We start from the raw sequence: 22485 nt of genomic DNA on the forward strand, positions 1-22485 counted from the left end.
TGACCCCATGGCTTCGCGGCTGGCCTCACGTTCCGGGGAAAGGGCAACTCAGAGAAGCGATCACCAACTACATTGTAGTCGAAGGCCATGTGGGGGAAGGGAGTTGCGGGCTGAATGAGGGCTAGAGACTGAGCACAGCGGCCACTCAACACCTTTATTGCAAACCACAACAGCTAATTAGAGAGAGAGAACAGAAGGGAATGCCCTGCCACAGTGGCAGGGTGGGGTGGGGGGGAGATGGGAGTGGGAAGGGTGGGAGGGACGCCGGGTTTACGGGTGGTGGAGAATGGGCACTGGTGAAGGGATGGGTTCCCGAACTTTGTATGAGGGAAGTATAAGCACAAAAGTGTATAAATCTGTAACTGTACCCTCACGGTGATTCTCTAATTAAAAATAAATAAATTATAAAAAAAAAATAAAAATAAAATGCCATCCTTTCCACTCATTAATCTAGGTAAATCAATATAACACTGATCAAAATCCCAAGGGGGCCTACTCTGGCACATTATATGGTCTCTTAATGCTAAGCAACACACATACGATACATATATTTTTAAAATCTTTATTTCCTCCCTCAAACCTTGGTATTAACTTTATATTATCATCTGCGGTAGGCTAGTCCCATTTGTTCTTCTCCAAAGATTTTCTCATAGTAATAAGTGGGAGGTCCTGGAGGGGAGTCAGGTCTGGTGGGAGGGGCAGGGCCCCCTGGGACACACTGACCGAGGGGTCTGGCCCAGTCCAGGAGAACACGCTGCACTGAGAGGAGTGCCTCTGGAGCTTCGTGGGTTGGGTTGGGCTTCGAGACCCACCGGAACCAACCCGAGGCCACAGGACATAGACTAGGCCTCTAGCTTCTGGAAATGAAGGGGGTTGGCTCTGCAAGCAGGTATTGAAGTTCACCCATCCCACTTGTATTAATTATGGGAGGAAATGTTTTTTCTAAATTATGAGCACAAGATTAGACAAGTCTCTGTACTTGATAATTCCTGTGCGAACGTCTTTATTTTAAAGCATATTTCGTTTTAGTGTCAAAACATAAGACATATTTTCCTTTAGAAAAAAATCCTTATAATAATAATAATACAATTGCCTACAAGGATAAAAGTCTCCAACACTCAAATTATCCTGACCAAATGGCCAGGGAGGAAGGTCAGTGATAGAGCAATTATCTTGCAAGTCGAAGGCCCGAGCTTCAGTCACTGAATCAAAACACAGTCAGGACCCGAGAGATGGTATGGGGGTAAGGCCTTGCACCCTGCCCCCCTGGGCCAATCACCAGCACTACATACGGTCCTGTGAGCACCATTAGGATTCCCGGCATAGAACCAGGAGCCGGCCCTGAGCACAACTGGGTGAGGCCCCAAACAAAATGCAAGTGTCCATAATAATCCAGAATATTCTCTCCAGTGTAGGTATGGCTCCTTCATGGTCCCTGAACACAGCATATTCCAGGGCAGGGATTCATAACTGCTCTGAGTCCTTTACCCCAACCGGAAGCAAAGCTTCAGGAGGTAATTATTTCTCCCATAATCTCTTTTACTTAAACCTCTTAAAGAGGTTACACTTAAACCTCTTAGGGGGAGGAAGGCCTCCAAACAGCGTGCAGGGGCCCAGAGGCCCTTCCAATGACACTCAGGCCCCAGGCCTTTAGACTCAATCCCACAGCCTGAAGGTTCAGAGGCAAAGGTGCTGTGGGCCCCAGGACAATACTCAGGCAATGCTTGGGGGACACGACAGTGAGCCCCTTACCCGTTATATCCCAGGACCCAGCAAAACCAACTTACAAGCTCTTGTTCATATACTTCTTATTTAAAAATTTTTTCTTTTGGCTACACTTAGAAGTACTCCAGCTCGGGGCACTCCCAGCAGTGATTAGGGCACCTGCATTTTATTTTATTCTATTTTAATTTTTTTCCTGCATTTTAAACATTCCAATTTATATCTCAAACTACCACTAGGATATATTTAATGAAGTTTCAATCCTAAACACCAAAAAAAAAAAGCAGTATTCCTAATGTTTTCAACAGTCACAAGACCCTACTCAAGCCTAATTCCAAATATGCATACTTTGCTTTTTAACCAAAAAAAAAGAAAAAAAAACCAACAAAAAAAACACCAAACCTCTAATACCAAGGAATAAAGCAGCACTGTCAAAATCTAAACAAAACTGCACTACCAATGAGAACGCAATGTAGTCAGGTGAGGAGAAAGAGTCACAAAGGGAAACACTCATCCATCAGAACTAATGTGGCAGGCACACACAGGTCACCAGTCACCAGCCTCAGGAGAGCCCAGAAAAGGCCAGCAGCCCTGAGGGGAGATGATCTTATCTACCGTGTACTCGGTAATTAGGTAATTATCTTCACTTAGTGTGGAGGAGGAAATTGGTTCATCCTAACCCATCAAATACGCAACCTCAAGCACCAAGGGCGGTGACAACGCCTTGTGCAAACACTCAAACCAGGCACATCCGGGCAGACAAACCACCATGCAGGCATCGCGGCCAAGCATACGTCAGTAAAGTCGGAGGTATGCCATGAAACAAGCTGCACTAGGAAGCTAGGTCATTGCCACCACGTTTATTGATCTAGGTCATCACTAAGCATAGGACACCAGAGCGGTTTCTAGGGAAGAAATCCTGCCCTTAAGGGGCTCACAATCTTATTAGGGAAATAAAACAGGCACAGAGAAAGCTGGAGGCCAAGAAAGCAGAGGGTAAAGCCGCAAGAGTTCAGAAGGGGGGTTAGGAACACACAGTCCTGAGGCCTGATTCCCGCCCAAACCTGCCTACTCGGTCACTTCTCTGGGTTGCCTGCCCCAGCGGCAAAACGAAGGCGAGGAAGAAGCTGCCTGCATACATTTGCATCCCGAGCCCCATCAGAAGCTGAGGGAAGCTCTATGGAGGAGGCGTGTACCTGAGTGAGCCACTGAAGGGGACACAGAGGGCATCTCAGGCAAGGAAGGGGTGCTGAGGTAGCCCTGCACAGGGGATTTCAGGGGAGAAGCAACCACATGTCGCAAGGTGGGGTGGGGGGATTCCCACGCACCAGTGACCCCTGCCTTCCAGCCGGCTAGGGCACAGGGCTCCAGGGGACAGAAAATATACCCGAGAACATGGTGGCATTTCACCAGACATTTCAATTTCAGAAAATATAATTTAATATTATCTCTACATTGAAAATTGACATCGATAAACTTGTCAAAATGTAAACCCGTTTCCAAAGTTGACATTCTTAAGTAAACATTAAAACTCTTGATTTCAAACAGCATTTGACACAAATGATCCCAACTGTCCCAACACTGATTTCCTATTCGGTTCCCTGCATGGTGGAGAGAAGACCCAGAGCCAGGCAGAAAGGCACACGACCACGGGGCCTGCCTAGAACGAACTGGGCTTCTGTGGTGTGACCCCGGAGTGCGAAGCAGGCTCCATCCTTCTGAAGGAGTTTCGCCTGGGGTTCCGAGAATGCCTGGGAGAAACGCGCCCGGCGGGGACGCACTGTAGGGAGGAGAGGGCTTCCAGGCTGAGGCGCAAGGCCACAGACATGCGGAAGTAAGGGGGGCGGGGCGAGGCAAGGGCCTAGCATGGGGACAATGTGGGGGGCACAGAGAGCAGTCACAGCCAGCAACTCAGCTCCCTGGACTTAGTCCTGTGGAACCAAGAGTCAGTACTCAGCAGCCTTCCCTATCGACCAACACCCGGACATCTGCTCAGGAAGGAGCAGCAGAGCGAACAGCGTCAGGAGGCACGGTTAAGCTGGGCTCAGTCACCTCCACTGTTTGGGGAACCCCCGGGGCCCCCCACTTCCCACAGCCTCTCTTCTTCCCTTTAAGATCTGCTGGAACTGAAGAGGCATCAGAGGAGCAAACGAAGAGAACTGGAAATAGATGTATATGGCTTATTAGGTCACCAACGGGTGTGGTGACTGACTCTTCAAAGGCCGGCAGCTGAGAAAAACCTTCTTTCCTAGGAGTTTTCTGAAAGAGCCAGGTGGTGAATACCTCGCTCAATGTCAGCTCAGACACGGAGCCCTAGAGGAAGACTCCAATATCCTGAACTGTTTTTCCGTCAGAGAGCAGTGTTACAAATACAATGTCACAGGATTTCAAAGTTTATATTCACACAGCCGTGATTTATGGACATCTGCATTGTGTGGTTTAAAAGACAGAAAGACACAGTGTGTAGTTAGAAATGCTCTTAGTCATTAGTGAGTACGCAGTTACTTTCTGAGTACATTTTCTTAGTGGCGAACATGCGGAAAATGATCCTGGCAAGTAAGCCATTACTTTAGAACATTTTTACCAATTCTACAAAAGTAAAAGCGCTTCTTGAAATTTCATTTTATAATGAAGAAAATAAGCTTAGGTATTTTATTTAACATGCATTCATTTACAGTTATGCCAAAACAATCTGCTTTTAATGAAAGAAACCTTACTAATTCTAAAAACATGCATAGAGATTTAGTAGGATCATCTACATTTCTAAGTAAATTACATGCATGATATACATTAGCCAATAAAGAATACCAATATGAGAATTCATGACATTTATTTTTCTGCATGGAGATTTAACTACTGTACAATACATATACAAAACAAACCCACAAAGCAACGGTGTGTAATAGGTAGTGAGAGACACTTTATAATAAGCATATTTAAAATGCCTACAAAAAGGACCTTTTTTTTTAGGCAACAAAATATTTTCAGTCCTTGACACCTTCTCACACTCACCTAGCACCACAGATGCAAGGACTTCCCAGTAAACATGTACAATCTCATGCTTAAAATCTAAAGCATGCATTGAATAGAATTTACACATTATGATCTATTAAAGTATGCAATACATACTTCTAATATTTTATACATTAAATTACCCTGCAGCGTCTTGAAATTTAGCATTTATGCAAAACAACTTCTGAAAGACTTATGAAACAAGTTTTTGAGGATTACCTTGAGGCTGTTCACACAGGCATTGGTTTTAAGTAAGTGGGAAAATGGCAGCAGCCTCAAGGTTCATACTGAATGGAAATGGTAAATGGCATGTCAAACCATGTAAAAATACATATATACACAGATGGCACAGAGATTTGTGCAGTTGGAATCACCAGTGCAAATGCATGCATTTGAGGTACTTATTTTTTTTTCCCATGGTCAGGTATAATTATGCATAGTCATGTTCCACAAGTACGAAATATTTCAGACCTGATCAAGTAAAAAGGTGTCAGAAGTGTCAATGGGAGATTTTATATGATTAATTTCAAAATGCAAACAGGCTCTTCATGAACATTCAACATTATATGCTTATGTATTTAGTTTAAAACATTTACCAACCAATAACTTTTTGCAATTTAAAAGAGACTGGTAATTATACCTGGCCAAGTGATTTAAATAGCATACTTGAACTTCGAGCAAGAACTGTAGTGGAATAGTAAAATACTTCATTATTGCTTCATTGGACCGAGAAACCTAACAGGCAGAGACAAACAATGTTCAGCGACGATACGTGAATACCCAGCGCGGCCTCGCCTCAACAGACACTAAGCACTCTCCACATTATCAATGCCGTTGGCATCCACATGGATGTCCGGCTCCCCACACAAAGACGAGGGCACAAAGCGGCTAACGGTGGGACACAGACAGCTCTTAAGCTCTGGCAATTCTTGTTTCAGGCGTTCCAACTGCTCCACTTGGAATATATTTGGCTGTTCAGGCATCCAATCATATATCCTATTGATGAAACAAACACAAAGCACATGAAATACTGTCACTTTATGGTAGACTTAAGACCCGCCTGGCAACGTTTTTTCAGGAGAATTTATTTATAATGTCTGGAACATCTGTATTCTTTCTCATTTCTTTTCCTTTTTCCTTTTGGTGCACATCTGGTTAAGCTACAGGCTATGCCTGACTCAATACATGGGGTCACTCTCTTGTTCTTGGGGGGCCCGTGCATTGCTGGGAATCAGACCCAGAGTCTCACACAGGCAAGCTAAGTACTCTACTGGGAGTCACACCCCCTGGTCACAGTCTTTTAACATTTTATTTTTTAAGATACAAGTATCAGTTTCATCAGAAAAAAAAAATCTTTTACTTAACCTTGCCAATAATCTAGAAAAACAGCATTCCCCTTTTCTTTTTGGGGGGAAGTGCTGCCGGGCCACACCTGACAGAGCTCAGGGGTTACTCTGGGCTCTGCACACAGGGATCACTCCCGGCAGAGCTGGGGGACAGTATGAGATGCCGGGGATCTAAAGATCACACAGAGCTTTCAAAGAAAGGAAAAAAAAAAGTGGAAATTAAAAACACAATAACAGCCATGAAAATGTCAACAGAATGAACAGAAGGTAAGACTTAAGAAATCTCAAAGTGGAGCAAACGCCAAAAAGAAAAGGAAAAGAAAAAAACAATCAGAAGTCTGGTCTAAGAATAAAATACGGAAACAAAAGAATTTTTATAATTAAAAACAAATCTCAGAAAAATGGAAGGGAAAAAGTTAAAATGATTTCACAGAATTTTCCCCATCTTTAAGGAAATGTATCAAGAGACTAAAAGGGATGCCACGTGCCCTGTACAAGATGTCAAATCAGATCCCCAGTAAGACCCCTATCCAAGTGAGCAGATCCAAGCTTTCAAAGATACCACATGCAAAGGAACCAAACTCAACATGGCATCACATGCCAGCAGACCTACTAGGACATACGCTAACCGGACCAGAGTCACTTAAGAAAAAGAAATTAAAAGCCATCTTAATTACCATAACTGCAAAAATCCCAATGAACAAAAGCACTTTTTATAAAATAATCAAAAGCATTCTGTATGAAATAACGTATAAGAAGGTCATGCACGTCCTTCTATTAGTGCATAACCACTATTAGTACCTTTATAAAATTACAGAACTTCTGTTAAACAAAAATATGCATTCTTTAAGAAATGCCCATTTTCACTTTTCTTTTTTTGGGCTACACTCAGCTGTGCTCAGGGCTTGCTCCTAGCTGTGTTCGAGGATCAGTCCTGCTAGGGCTTGGGACATATGTGGTGCCAGAAATCCAATCTGGGTCAGCAGCATGCAAGGGAAGTACCTTAACTTCTGCACTCTCTCTCTAAACCACCCCCCATTTCATTCTTATCAGACTTCTCCCCAAAGGAAAATGCATCAAAGGCTGAGTCCCCCCACCCCTATACCTGGCAGTGACAAGATTTTATTTCTGGCTCTGTGTGTTCAGGGATCGCTCCTGGTACGGCTCTGAGGGACCATATGGGGTTCCAGGGGTCAAGTCTGGGTCAGCTGCATGCAAGGAAAGTGCCCTACATGCTGTACTATCTTTCTGGACTCAAAAACATTTTTTTTTTTTTTACAGTTACAAGCTTTGATGTTTGAGTTTCAATCATACAATGTCCAGACACCCATCTCTCCACCAGTGCACATTCCCCACCACCAATGTCCCCAGTAAAGCCTCCCCAACTTTCCAACACCCCCCACTGCCTCCATGGCAATTTCCCCCATACTCTCTCTACTTTTGGGCATTATGAAAACTTCTTTCTTTACATCTAATATTTGATAATTAAAATAAAAACAACCCTCTCCCCCACCAGGAAATACATCATTTAAAGTATATAGAGATTCGGAGCAACAGTACAGTCGGTAAGGCATGTGGCTGAGCCGGGCTCCCTCTCTAGCATCTCATATGGTCCCCTGAGCACTGCCGGAGTGATTCCTGAGTGCAGTCAGGAGTGACCCCTGAGCATTGTTGGATGTGGCCCCCAAACAAAACAAAACTAAAAAGCATATAGACCAATTATCAGAAGAAACAGTTTTGCAAAAATAACAAAGGGCTAGAGAGAGCGAGCACAGGAGTTAAAGTGCTTGCCTGCATTCCATCAACCCGGGTTAGACTTTCCAGTACCACATATGGGCCCCTGAGCACTGTCAAGTGTCTCTCTCTTGAGCAGAGAATAACCCATAGATATTGCTGGGTGTGGCCCCCAACCCCCGGGGGGGGGGGGGGGACAGGGCCCAGGAACTCACTTATAAACAAGGTCAGATACAGAGGTCCCAGACACCACGGCCACCACTGTGGTGGCGGAGATCAGACCCAGAGCCCTGCACGCCAGGCATGGACAATATCCAGAGCCCATGGCCTCCCATTTTAATACCAGACTGAGTAAGACAGAATGGGGAGGGGAGCAAGGAGCAATGGGCTTTACTAAGCGGGCGATGGGAACGGTATGAACTAATCCAGGGAAAGTGGTGTTCAAAGCAGGCCTGGTCAGAGCGTTACCACTTGTTCTCTGTAGGCTGCTGCGTGAGACCTAGCAAACCAGCTAAACTCTCGGTAGAGAAACCACCACCGCTTCTACCTCAAAATGTCTTTATCCCATTTTAACCTTTCAATCTCACATTAATTACTCAGAAACTTACACCCAAGGACTTTTAAAAAAAAGGGGGAAAAGGATATATCTGAGAAGCATGTGTTTATCACATGTTCCTGCAGTGCTGATCATGTTCTAAATCCTGAAGCCATAGCCTAAAAGCAGGCTCAAACCTCAGGCGTCTGTGTGCAAGTTTATTGGTGGGGACAGACCAGGGAGGTCAATATGTAAAATAAGTATCTATATGGTTATATCAGACAGTGGAAAATGCAATGGAGAAAGTAGAGGAGGTACCTAGTGAGTTATTTAAATTAAGGTAGTCCAGAAGACCTCATTTGGAATCTAACTGTTCAGTCTTCTCATGAATTTCTCCAAAGCAGAAGAAGCAGCAGATCAAAGTGGGGATGGCTTGGTGGGGAAGGTTGTAGAGAAAAGCAGGTGTGTGTAAGGCACTAGTAGCAATAATTATGTGTGTGTGTGGGGGGGGGGGGGGAGAGACAGACAGAGAGACACACAGAGAGAGAGGCAAGAAGGGAAGGAGCAGTCACCAGGGAGCCTGCCTGCTCTGACAGTCACCTAGGAAGGAGGACTGAAGTGTCTGGAGGTGAGTGAAAACAGTCAATAGTGAAAACAGGAGAGAGACTCAGGACTGAAAGATAAAATTAACAAGATTTTGTCTGGCTGGATTTGAGGTGTAAGATAAAGAATCATGTCTTCCTTAGAAGGCTCCAAGGATTTGGCACCAGGAACTGGAAAAAAAAAGAAAGCTGCCATTTATACTGAAGTCAGAAACCGAAGGCAGGCATTGGTAGCTGGTCATAAGCAGTTGAGGTGAGGGAACCCTCTTGGGGAGTCCATCAAGCTATGAAGAGCCACAGAACTGTTAAGATCCCGGTTAAGAGTTATCAGATCGTTAACAGAACTGTTGAGAAGGCTGGAGCAGACAGAGAAGTTGGGAAGCACACAGCAGCCCCACCCCACGATGACTCAGTACATCTGGGCTAGGGAGCACTTGGCTGAGATTTTCACCAGCTTCCTATGTTGCTGCTATGTTCTAAAGTTAGAAAAAACACACTGACAATCAAATGGTAAGAGAAATCTCAGGCTGAACTGCAGAAATTTAACTAACTTTAATATTATTTCTACTTTTGTAAGATGAAAACCATGTTTCCCTAATACTCCATTAACATTTTCCATGGGAAAACAAATACCTATCATAAATTAGACCATTAACTCCAAGTTCCTTCAACTTCTTCCTGTTCTCAGGATCGTTGGTATCATCACCCCAGCAGAATATGACGAGTCCCTTGGCTTTTGCCTCCTGAATATAGGACGGGTTTCTGAGCAGGTCTTCAGTATGTGCATTTATCCCCTGAAAGTAAAAAAGAAAAAAAGCTGCTCATGAAAAGATAACAACTCAACAACTACAAACGCTACTTGATCACACCTCAAGGTGGTGTTCTCTACACTAAAACAAGCAGGGAAATGAATGGTACCATTTTTTCTTGTCATTTATTTTATCAAACAAGTTCACAGCCCACTTTTTTCCATTCTTCTTTTTTTCAGTGCTGGAGCTCGAAGTCACAGTCTCACACATGTAAGACATGCACACTGCCACTGACGCACTTCTCGGTCCCAGTCTAACTATCCACAAAATTCTTTGCATGTTTTTGAGCCACCCCTGGCTGTGTTCACCGCTTACTCCCGGCTCTGCACCCAGGGATCTCTCCTGGCAGTCTCGGAACCATATAAAATATCAGGGATCAAATCCAGGTCTGCTATGTGCAAGACAAGTGCTTTACCCGCTGCACTGTCGCTCCAGCCCAGGTAATTCACAAAATTCATGTAGAAGACTAAACTACACAACTTACACAAAAGAATTTTGATTTCTGATTTAACTGCATTATATTCTGAGATCTAATAACCTCATTTTAAGTAGTCATTAAGACAGCCTCAAGTACATTCATTTACTTGTTATACACATGTTCAAAACTAACCAATTAGATGTGTAAAGTAACATTAAAATTTATTTGCTACTGTTCTAAAACATGAACTTTTTAAATTAAAAAGATTCTAACTTACCAGTAGATTTTCAAACTGTGCAAAGCTCATTGCAATGGGGGTTGTTCGAGATCTGAGGTCCATGAGTTCTGGGTAAATATCAGATTTCCCTTGAGTTAAAAATAATATTGGATATTTGTTCTGCTTTTGCCGAACCCTAAAACAAAATTGAAAAATATTTTCATCAGGATCACTATATTGTTTCAAATTTTAATATTAATTTAGAGTAAAAAATAACCACCACTATTTTGACTGTCTTAGAATAAACAAGTAAACAAAAGCAAAGTTTTCCAATCATAAAATCCCATTACTGAGTCACTGCTTCCATTACTGCCTTCCAGTCAGAAGACAGGGAAATGCTAAATTACTCTATGCAAGAGTCAAAATACTCTCAGAAAAGTACATAATACCTAATAAGGAGGGGTTGGGAATAGCCCAGGGCAGGTGCATACCCTGGCACATGTGTATATGTGGGTGTATATGCAGGTAGGTGTATACCCTGCACCTCAGGGTCTCCTAAACACTGCCAGGAGGGATTCTAAAGCCATGTGCTGGGAGAAGCTCTGTGCGGCCCTGAGTGTGACTCATCATCATCATCATTATCATCCCGTTGATCGTCAAATTTCTCGAGTGGTCTCAGTAATGTCTCCATTCATCCTAGCCCTAAGATTTTAGAAGCCTCTCTTTACTCATCCTTCCCAACTATGCCGAATTGGAGGCTCTTTCAGGGTCAGGTGAATGAGACCCAGCATTGAGTGTGACTCAAAAAAATAAAAAAGTATCTGTAAGGAGCAGGGCCAGTAAAATGCACACATGAGCACACACGTATGCGTGTCAACCTGCAGGGATGATGTTACATGCCTGCAGAATGAAATATAGGATGTAGGGTATGGTGTGCTCATGGGAGGAGGCTGCACAAAGCATGACTGAGAGAGGAGAGGTGAAGTCTGCACAACTGCCTGTCTCTAAGCACAATCTTGGCAACCACAAATATCTGGCTACAGCCTGAGAAGATGAGAAAAGAAAGCGAAGTACCACTCACATTGTGCAAATATCTGCATCGAATGAAGAAAACACAATTCTCCTCTTCCCAGAATTCTCTAAGACAGTTTTCAAAATTATATCCAAAAATAGATTCATGTCAAAATATGTTGATAAATTACCATCCCATATTCCATCCTATGTGAAAGAAATAGGAAAATAAATGCCACTAAAAACCATTAAATCACAGAATTAGAGAGAAAAATATGAGGAGTTGAGGAGTATCTAATCAAACTCACCTTTACAGATAAAGAAAGGAAACGCCTGAAAAGACTGTGACTTGCACCAACCCTACGTGAACTGTCCGGTGACCCTGCAGTTATGAACTCAGGTCTACTCTTACAGTACACCTGATGATGCCAGCTGGCCTCCACTTCAGTATGGTTGACCAGAGGAGAGTCAATACTCTAGAAAGCTATAATTTACTATGACCTAAGAGTCATTTCAGCTTCATAAAGTCATTACAAAAAGTCCTAGTGATCATGGATTATCAATTAATAAAATCTTTGAGTCTTTTTTTGTTGAATCACTATGAGAAAGATGCTTACAAACTGTTCATGGTTAAGTTTCAGAAATCTTTGAGTCTTAAGTATATTAAATACTCACAAAAATTATACAAGTAATTCTTTAAGTAGCAGTAATATACCAAGACACCTGTTATTCAGATGATAAATGTTTCTTCTTCTTTTTTTTTTGGGTCACACCCAGTGGTGGCTAAGATGCTACTGTCGGGTCTGTGCTCAAAGGGACATTCTTGGTAGAGCATACATGTTGCACATGCCAAGACCCTGAATTTGATCTCTAACAAAATTTAAACGAATTGTCATTGAAATAAAAAATTATAACTCTAGAGGTTCGTAAAACTAAAAATCACTTATTAGGATAATCTGGGCTGAGAGCTTACTATGCATGCCAGAGTCAGCTTACCAGAAATGGCAATTCAGAAGGCAAGATAATCAAAACAAGCTGCAGGATGCTGCTCTGAATGCCCGATGAGATCACTTAACTTCCGGGTTAACTATAACTCTAATGGCCCTCACTCCAACCAACCTCACCCTTAGCCACACACACCCATCTTTTGTATGCACTCCCACTGAATATATATTTCCCTAACTAGAATGCAACTTTCAGGAAGAGAAAACTTACTTTGTTTACCACTTGATCCCACACCCAGAAGATGTCTGCTTAAAGTTTTCAAGAAATAATTATTCAACAAAAGACTGCAGAAGTATTAGAGTAATATTAAAGTACATTTTCAAAAGTTTATTTCCCAATTAACAATTACTAGTTATTGCCACTGAACAGAAAGCTGTTTAGAAAATGATTTGGAATATGTTTTATAAGAGCGTAGGATATAGAAACTAACTAGAATGATAAAGTTCTGGCAGCCTAGAGTTCTCACTGTTCATGCTGTAATTATATCCAGAAACCAAATCCAAATTAATTTACATAAGACACAATCATCATTAACTTAAAAGATATCAAATATTATTTAAGAGATGTGCTTAAAAAATTCAGCAAAAGCCGTGCATGCTGAAGAAAACCCACAGTAAATTTTCAGATAGAAGGGATGTACTTAAATCAACAGGAAGGGTGGGAATGAGGAAAAAATATAACATAAAAAATTACTTACCCTTTGCTGGCAGATCCATTTTATTTCTATGTTAAAGCCTACATCCTCTGGCAAAGATTCTAAAACCTACAGGTTTTATATTTTACAGATAATTTTTGTTTTTTGTGGGGAAAAAAAAAAGAAAAAAGAAAAACCAGTATTATTAAAGGCAATCTTTGATAAAAACATCATTATTAAAAACAAATATTCTATGCTTTTGTGTCTTTTACTCCATTTGACAACTTGACTGATAATTAAGTGAAAAAATAAAGCAAGAGTAAAAATGTTTAGATATCTACAATAGTTGATTTGTTCACTATTTGACCCCAGCACTCTAGACATTACTAAAATTGGACTCTTTTCTTTTTTTTTTTTTCTTTTTGGGTCACATCCAGCATTGAACAGGGGTTACTCCTGGCTCATGCACTCAGGAATTACTCCTGGTGGTGCTCATGGGACCATATGGGATGCTGGGAATTGAACCCAGGTCGGCTGTGTGCAAGGCAAACACCCTACCCACAGTGCTATCGCTCCAGCCCCTACAATTGAATTCTTAATTGACAAATCTGTTAAGATATGCAAACTAATGAACTAGACATTTGTCCTGTTTTTGGAATGGCATTCTGGCTTAACTATACTACATTGCAATTACGTAAGAAAAAAAATTATGTTTTAGTTTGTTTTAAAGGTAGTAATTCTTGAGCTAGAGCCATGGTACAGCAGTTAGGGTGTTTGCTTTGCATGGGGCTGACCTGGGTTTGATCCCTAGCACCCATGTAATCCCCCCACCAAGGCCACCAAGAGTGATTCCTGAATGTGCAAAACATGGGTGTGTCTCCCTTCAAAAAAGGGTAGTAATGCTCATTAATAAATGTCTGGTAACCCTCTGAAAAGATATTATCTCCAAATAAAAGATTTTAGAGTTCATACATAAGATTTCTTCTATATAAACAAATAATCCAGTACTAATTTATCTAATGGACATGTATTACTTAACCATTTGCCATTATTTTGGCAGTCATTAAATGGAAAATCTAATTAAAAATATGGGGGCCAGAGTGATAGTACAGCAGGTTGGTATTTCCCCTGCACCTGGATGATCCGGGTTCAATTCCCAGCACTCCATATGGTCCCCTGAGCACCTCAGTGAGTGATTCCTTAGTGCAGAGCCAGGAGTAACCCTGAGCATCTCTGGGGTTGCAACTGGACAGGGACCCTCCCTCCCTCCCATCCCCCAAACTGAAAATATAAAGCTTGTTTTAATCTACAAAGAGAAGACTCGATGATGTCTAAAACACGAAGAACAGACAAACAGATGCACCACTAGGTGTAATTCTTGAGTGTATACAGCCAGGAGTAAGCCCTGAGTAATGCAGAATGTGGCCCCAAAACAAACAAGAATGCAACTCTGCCAGGACTGGAGCAATAGCACAGCGGGTAGGGCATTTGCCTTGCACGCAGTTGACCGGGTTTGACTCCCAGCATCCCATATGGTCCCCTGAGCACTGCCAGGGGTGATTCCTGAGTGCATGAGCCAGGAGTAACCCCTGTGCACCGCCAGGTGTGACTTCCCCCCAAAAAAGAAGAATGAGCTCTTCCATCTCTGTGACCCCCCCATAAAAGTTTGGTGGTTATATCCTGAAGTACTCAGGGGTTACGGTGCTAGGATCCAACACTGGCTTTGTGTATAAAGCATGTTCTTGGCTGCACTCTCCAGCTTTAACTTATGTTTTAATCTTTTTTTTTTTGGAGGGGGGTCACTCCCAGCGATGCTCAGGAATTCCTCCTGGCGGTGCTTGGGGGACCATATGGGATGCTGGGAAACGAACCCGGGTTGACAGCACACAAGGCAAACCCCCTACCCGCTGTGCTATTGCTCCAGCCCCCAAAGGCCACACCTGGACATGTTCAGAGCTTACTCCTAGTTCTGCACTCAGGGACCACTGCTGGTGGGCTTGGGGATCCTATGGGGTGCAGGGGATCTCTTTTCACTAGCTCTGGTCCTCTAGTTCTGTTTAAAATGCCCTGACAATCTTGATTTAGGGTTATCTTTTCTTTTGTTTGGTTTTGGTTTCTTTTAGCCACACCCAGTGGTGCTCAGGGCTTATTCCTGGTTCAGTACTCACGAATCCATACAGGATTTCTACTGCAATTGAGACTATCAGAAAATAGTCAGATGAGGGGCTGGAGTGATAGCATAGCGGGTAGGGCGTTTGCCTTGCACGCGGCCGACCCGGGTTCAAATCCCAACATCCCATATGGTCCCCTGAGCACCGCCAGGAGTAATTCCTGAGTGCAGAGCCAGGAGTAACCCCTGTGCATCACCAGGTGTGACCCAAAAACAAAAACAAACAAACAAACAAAAAACCCAAAACAAACAGAAAATAGTCAGATGATAGAAAACAGAGCCAGCAAGAACGAAATCAGATGCAGTCTTTGGGACAAGGGCAGCATCTGGCATCCAGGTAAGTTTGCCTAGTACTGTCAAAGGGATTCTTTATAGAAAGTTTAGCTATTGAGACATGTTAAAAAGAATTTCTTAAAATTTGTGTCTGTGTAACCAGAATAATTATTTTCTTTGGCCAGAGAACCTTGATTCTCTCCAAAAACTGAATAAGAATTTTAAGTATTACAAAAGTGCTCACCCCTAGCAAAATCACCCATTTCTCCTTCCCATCCTTTCCCTGTTCTTTCCTTCAAGTACAAAAACGTGGATTTCCTTTCTTTCTCTGAGTAAATTACTTAAAACAAAAAGTTACATCAGTGCACCACTAAATGATTTATCTTCTCTAAAAAAGCATTAATGGTGACAAATTTTTACTACTGTTGTCACTGAAAACTCCATGCTTGTCAAGGAGATTCAAGAGAAAGCACTGCTCTAGTTAACTCAAGGAACTTACCATCTTAAGTGAAGGAAATGGTTGATTTTCAGAAAAGGAATTTTCTTCCTCTACCACAGATTCTGAAATTTTAAATTACAAAATCTCAGGAGATAAAATGCCATTTTATCACTAAGATACACTCCTAAATTCTTAAGGGAAAAAAGGAGAGATGCTGAAGTAATTATGCAAATCTTTCACATACAGTACTTTTGAAGGCTTTTGTACTCATTTTTATCAGTTATTATCTAAATAAAAATCCTTTATGAAGAAAATAGCTTCAAAATACCTTATGAAGAAAAATGTTATTAAATAACATTTAATACAAACACCGTGCCTTGTGGCCCCAACAGTAATATTCTCTTAGAAAAGCTGTAACACTACTTTTTAAAAATGAGTCACAAGCAGGGATCTGCGTTTTCTCAAAGGAATTATGAAACTCCACCTTGGTCGGGAGAGAAAGGATAGGGGGTTTGATCCCCGACACCCCATATGGTACCAAGAGTGATATTTGAGCACAAAACCAGCAGTGCGCCCTGAGCACCGACCGGGTGTGGCTCAAAAATCAAAAAACAAAGAAATGCCATCTTGTTAAAACTTATTTGAAACATCAAAATCAGCTCAAAAGGCAGAAATTTAAAAATTACAAGAACCCAGAGCTATTTCCATTTAGTTCAAAATAGATACTCCCTCTCCCTACCCCCCCCCCCACACACACCTCTGCCCCGCTTCTAATTTTCGCTGTGGGAGGGGGCTGATGGCAGGATTGAAACCAGGACTTTACACAGGCAAAGATGCATACTGGTCCCATTCCCATCTCCGACCTTGCTCTGCGTGTTTTTTAATTGGGTACTGGGGGCCCAGGAATTGTGCCCAAGCCTCCTTCACCGGCAAGGCATATACACTCTACCACTGAGCTTTATTTCCAAAGAAGAAAAAATTTAACAGCAAGACTAAAAACAAACAAGACGCTTTACTAAGCCTGTCTATGGCAACTTTAAAAAATTATTTCATATGAAATTTTCTAGGTGAATAAAGGTAAAATTCATATTACTAGTAATAGTGATAAATGGTCAAGAATTTTATTTTCTGAAAATAATCTTCAGAATATTTAGCACTTTGTAATTTTGTATAATGCAGTCAAACAGTCTCATTATAACCAGATAACCATATGTTATGTGCAGTGTACAATAAATATTTCTGGGAATATAAAACATAAACAATATAAGCCAGGGCATGTATTAAAACAAAGGTTTAGGGGCAGAGAGTGGATGGCCATGCTCAGCTTGGTGGGGGGATGGACTTCAACCCCCAGTGCCACCTGATCGCCTAACTACTGTGCCAGGAAGAACCTCTGAACACTGCCAGGTATGGCCCGGAATTCTAAAGAAAAATTAAAATAAAATGTTAAGACTGGAGATCCAGCTAGGTATCGTAACACTTTATTGCATGTATGAGGCCCTGGGTATGATTCTGGCATTATAAAATAAATAAAAGACAAAAATAAAAGACTAAAGAAAGGATATGGAGAGATCAGTGGGTAGGGTGCTCGCCTTGCATGTGCCTGACCTGGGCTCATCCCATAGTGCCCCCCAAACGCCACCAGGAGTAATTCCTGAGTGCAGAGCCAGAAGTGACCCCTGAACACCTCCTTGTGTGGCCCCAAAACAAGAACAAAATCTGAAATAAATGGTACAGACCATTAAATTCCATGAGAATAAAAATTAATATGGTATCACAAAGCTTTCACAGGCAAGACAGGCGCTGAGGAAACTGAGACCAGTAGTGAAGTAAATACCCAGCACCACAGCAGACAAATGCTAGTGCCAGGTTTTAAGTCCTGGCTCTGGAGCCAATTCTCTATTCACTACTTCATAATTGGGCAATATGGTTGGAAATACTGATAGGTCCAAAATGATAAAGAACTTGAATCATAAAGCTAAGAAAAGTCACAAAAGCAAACAATAATTATTATAATATACATGAAATATATGCATTTGAAAATAAAAAAAGCTTTTATGCATACATAAAATTACATTTAACAGGCAATTCTGACTATTCAATTAAGTGACCGAGAATGTTATACTAGATAAGAAAATGCTATTTATAAAATAAAAGCTGCTTCCTTATTGGTACATACCTTTCAGGTCTTTAGATTTTAATGCCTTCACATGAGTGAGCTAAAAAACATACACAAAAGGCAATCAGATAAAGGAACTCAGTTTATGAAGATATAGTGAATAAACTAATTTGAAAATCTAGCAAGTGAGATAAGATCATAACATAGAATTATGAGTCTATTAAGGGCCAGAGATAGTGTAGCGGGTAGGGTGCTTGCCATGTACGTGATTTAATCCCTGACACTGTATATGGTCCTCTTGAGCCTTGACAGAAGTAAGCCCCGAGCACAAATACATATGGTTCAAAAACCAACAGGGAGAAAAAAAAAAAAAAGGCAATGCTCGTGTCTTGCAAAGGACGCACTGAGGACTCCCAGGAGCGATCTCTGAGCACAGGCAAGAAGGAAGCCCCCAGCACCACTGGCTGTGGTCCCCCAAAAACAAAACAAATAATAAAGAATAAATACTAACCACTATATACATTTTCTTTGTGTATAAATACACATAAGATCAGGTATGACCTTGAGTAGGGAAGAGCATAAAAATCCAAGTTAGGAAACTATTCTCAATCCATCAATTACCAGGTATCTAACAGTAATAGGGAGATGGATCATGTAAAATTATATGGCATCAACAAAATAAAGACCTTAGATATTAACATGTTAAAACTGTAGCATAAGAGGGTAATGATAAAAAGTGACAGGTTTAATATAAATAGAGCTAAAGTGGATCAGAGCTATCTAAGATTAAAAGGGCAAATCCCCATGATTTATAGAGAATTATTAGAGAGCCCGGCAAACTACCGAGAGTATTGAGCCCACACGGAAGAGCCTGACAAGCTACCCGTGGCGTATTGGATATGCCAAAAACAGTAACAATAAGTCTCACAATGAGAGATGTTACTGGTGCCTGCTCAAACAAATCGATGAGCAACGGGATGACAGTGACAGTGACAGGATCTTGCCTGTTCCTGAAAGCAAAAACTAATGGGGTCCGCAGAATAAGAAAACATGGATTAGCATGAATTCCAAGCACAGCAGTATAGGGGCTGGAGCGATAGTACAGTGGGCATGGTGTTTGCCTTGCACATGGCTGACCCAGGTTTGATCCCCAGCATCCCATATGATCCCCCAAGCACTGCCAGGAGTAATTCCCGAGTGCATAGCCAGGAGTAACCCCTGAGTATCGCTGAGTGTGACCCAAAATGCAAACAAACAAATAGAAACCAAGTACAGCAGAATTACACATTACCCTCTTTCAGTTTTATAGTTATCTCCAGAGCAAAGAGAACTAATACCATATTCAGGTAAACAGCCCTAAAGCTAGAGAAAAATTCATGTTTTGCGCTACTAACCTTTAACAACTGAAGCTGATCAAATGTTAATTCCTTGACTGGAATTTCAAATAGTTCAACTGGATCAGCGTCAAATTTCTAAAAAGAAAAGGAAAAATAAAGAGGAAAAATAAAACTCCCAAGTTATAGCAACATTGATGCTGGTGAGCCCCGGAAGGGGAATCCTTACCTAGCCCCCACCTCTGCCAGCTCATTCTATGACTCAATGCTTTAGCTTTTAAGCTGTATGAAATCTTAAGTTTGGTCAAAAATACCTACAGAAATCAACTGTCATGGAAAAACCGTCTCCTTTGCTTCACTGCCTTGGAACTGACTTTTCCTCTTCCTGTGAAGTGGATAGCTATAACTGAGCATGACAACCTTGGGCCCCTTTAAGGCCCAGAGGACAGGGAGAAGCTCCCAGGCCAGGCAGACGTAACGGGCTTTAGGTGCAGTTTCCCAGGCGTTTAAGGAGCCCGACCTCCTGAGGCCAACACCCTCCTGAGAACACGGCTGAGAGTCAGTCAGGAGCAAGGCAACGCCATGCAGCCCCCTCCTCCTGTTTCACAGCTGGCTCCCCTGCTCGCTTCCCTGGTCCCAGCATCAACAACAAACGCTTTCATTACATTTACAGTTGTTCAGACATGTCAGACACGAGGCTCTGTGTGCATAACATTTTTTTCTGGAAAAACATATAAGAAACTGAAGAATAAGGGAGACAGGAAACTTAAAGGATAGGTTAAACTTAAAACCAAAGAAACGGGAAGGAAAGACTCTTTTTATTCTGTAATTGTCTGAATGACTTGCATTTTTGCAATGAACATGAGTTGGTTTTATAAGAAAATCACCAACTTAAATTCAAGCTAATTTACAAACACACACATACACACAGTTACTTTTATTCCCTAATTAACTCATCTAGATTCAACTTCGCAGATTCAACTTCGGAGCAAGGCAAGTCTGTTAAAAATAAATCCAATCAAGCTGGCCTCACATTCTGGGGAGAGGGCAACTCAGATAGAGAAGGGAACGCCAAGTAAAATGTGGTTGGAGGCCAGTGGGGGAAGGGTGATGCGTGCTGGATGTAGACTAGAGACTGAACACAAAGGCCACTCAACACCTTTATTGCAAACCACAACACCTAATTAGAGAGAGAGAACAAAAGGGAATACTCTGCCACAGTGACAGGGTGGGGTGGGGGGAGATGGGATTGGGGGGTGGGAGGGATGCTGGGTTTATTTGTGGTGGAGAATGGGCACTGGTGAAGGGATGAGTTCTCCAACTTTGTATGAGGGAAACATGAGCACAAAAATGTATAAATCTGTAACTGTATCCTCACGGTGATTCACTAATTAAAAAATAAATTAATTAATAATAAAAAATAATAAGTTAACCAGAAAAAAAAAAAATAAATCCAATCATTGTATGACTTAAACTCAAATATGAAAGCTTTATTAGTGTAAAAAGAAAAAAGGATATTTAGATGCCACTTTAAGATACCATCTTTCCTTCAGTACAATTCTTATTTTTTCCTATTTGTAACTGATAATGTATGTGTGTGTATACAAGTAGTGCATATTGAACAAATATATTAATTTTTGTATTAATTTATACACTTAGCACTGTAGTACTGTTGTCCTGTTGTTCATCAATTTGCTCGAGCGGGCACCAGTAACGTCTCCATTGTGAGACTTCTTGTTACTGTCTTTGGCATATCGAATACACTATGGGTAGCTTGCCAGTCTCTGCCATGCAGGTGGGATACTCTCTGTAGCCTGCCGGGCTCTTCAAGAGGGACAGAAGAATGAACCTGGGTCGGCTGCGTGCAAGGCAAATGCCCCACCTGTTGTTCTATCGCTCCAGTCCATACATAAACTTTTCTAATTTTTGCTTCTATGGATTCTGGTAAATTTGGTTTTGTTCTCCCTTTTTATTAATAAATATTACTTGCCCATCTCAAATAAAAAAAAAGTGAATCCAAAATGCTCTTCAACAAATTCTCAGATATTCAGAACTAAGCTAGGATTAGTTTAATCTCGTGCTTGGTTTGTTATCCTGCACCGTCCCACCCCCTTGCTATGTCACTGTGTCTGAACGTTTCTGCCCCATCCCTATTGGGGCTATTAACCTCCCACCTACACAGGTGCCATTCTCTCTCCTCTCTAACACCAATGCACAGAAACAGCTACGTCTTTCCCATGTCTGACTGTAATCTAAGCCCTTACAGCAGGGGAGAAGCTGGTGGCAAGCAAACTGCTTACGTGCATTGTTTGGTACAGTGTCATAGATCCTTAACAAGCCACTTAAATCAACTCAATGGAAAAGGATACTCAAGGCAATTTTAAAACTTTGAATGTTGTAGAGGTAACTGTGTACATCAAAACTAAAAGAACAACAACAACAAAATGTTCCAGTACCATAGTGTTTTAATTACTACCACTTTGTAGTAGAGTTTGGGGAGGTTAATTCCTCCCATTTTCTTTTTTCCAAGAATTGCTTTAGCTATTCTTAGGGGCTTATTGTTCCATACGAATTTCAGGAGTGCTTGCTCCATTTCTTTGAAGAATGTCAAGGGTATGACCCGCAGCTTGGAAACTGGCCTCACACGCTGGGGGAAAAGGCAGCAGAGATAAAGAAGGGAACACCTAGTAGAGAATGTTGGGTTGAAAGATGCGTGCCGAAAGTAGACTACAGACTGAACATGATGGCCACTCAATACCTCTATTGCAAACTACAACACCCAACAGGAGAGAGAACAAAAGGGAATGCCCTGCCGAAGAGGCAGGGTGGGGTGGTGGGGGTTGGGTAGGGGTGGTGGGTACTTGGAACACTGGTGGAGGAGAATGGGCACTGCTGGAGGGATGTAAACCAAATGCAAACATGAAAGTTCTTAAGTTTGTAATTGTACCTCACGGTGATTCACTAATAAAAAATTAAAAAAAGAGCCAAAGCCAATACTCCTATAAACATGTGACTCAAGCTGTAACAATTAAATCAAAACAGTGATTGCCAAGGAGGCAGGGTGAGGAGTATGAGGGAAGCCAGGATGGTGGTGAGTGTGGTCAG

The 22485-nt window shown here is 41.9% G+C and overlaps 1 protein-coding gene across 2 annotated transcripts in view; it reads right to left on the reverse strand.

Moving 5' to 3' along the window:
* Positions 1-2562: 2562 nt before the first annotated feature.
* GPCPD1 (glycerophosphocholine phosphodiesterase 1) overlaps positions 2563-22485 on the reverse strand; it is a 57356-nt gene continuing 37433 nt past the window's right edge. For both annotated transcript variants that reach the window (XM_055130859.1, XM_055130858.1), the window contains exons 13-20: positions 19441-19518; positions 18107-18146; positions 15988-16049; positions 13109-13174; positions 11477-11613; positions 10456-10591; positions 9585-9745; positions 2563-5730 (exon numbers count right to left, since the gene is read on the reverse strand). In XM_055130859.1, the coding sequence (XP_054986834.1) occupies positions 5541-5730; positions 9585-9745; positions 10456-10591; positions 11477-11613; positions 13109-13174; positions 15988-16049; positions 18107-18146; positions 19441-19518 (870 nt within the window). In that variant the 3' untranslated portion in view covers positions 2563-5540. The remainder of the gene's footprint in view (positions 5731-9584; positions 9746-10455; positions 10592-11476; positions 11614-13108; positions 13175-15987; positions 16050-18106; positions 18147-19440; positions 19519-22485) is intronic.

This window comes from Sorex araneus, chromosome 3 (genome assembly GCF_027595985.1).
Source record: "Sorex araneus isolate mSorAra2 chromosome 3, mSorAra2.pri, whole genome shotgun sequence".
Taxonomy (NCBI): domain Eukaryota; kingdom Metazoa; phylum Chordata; class Mammalia; order Eulipotyphla; family Soricidae; genus Sorex; species Sorex araneus.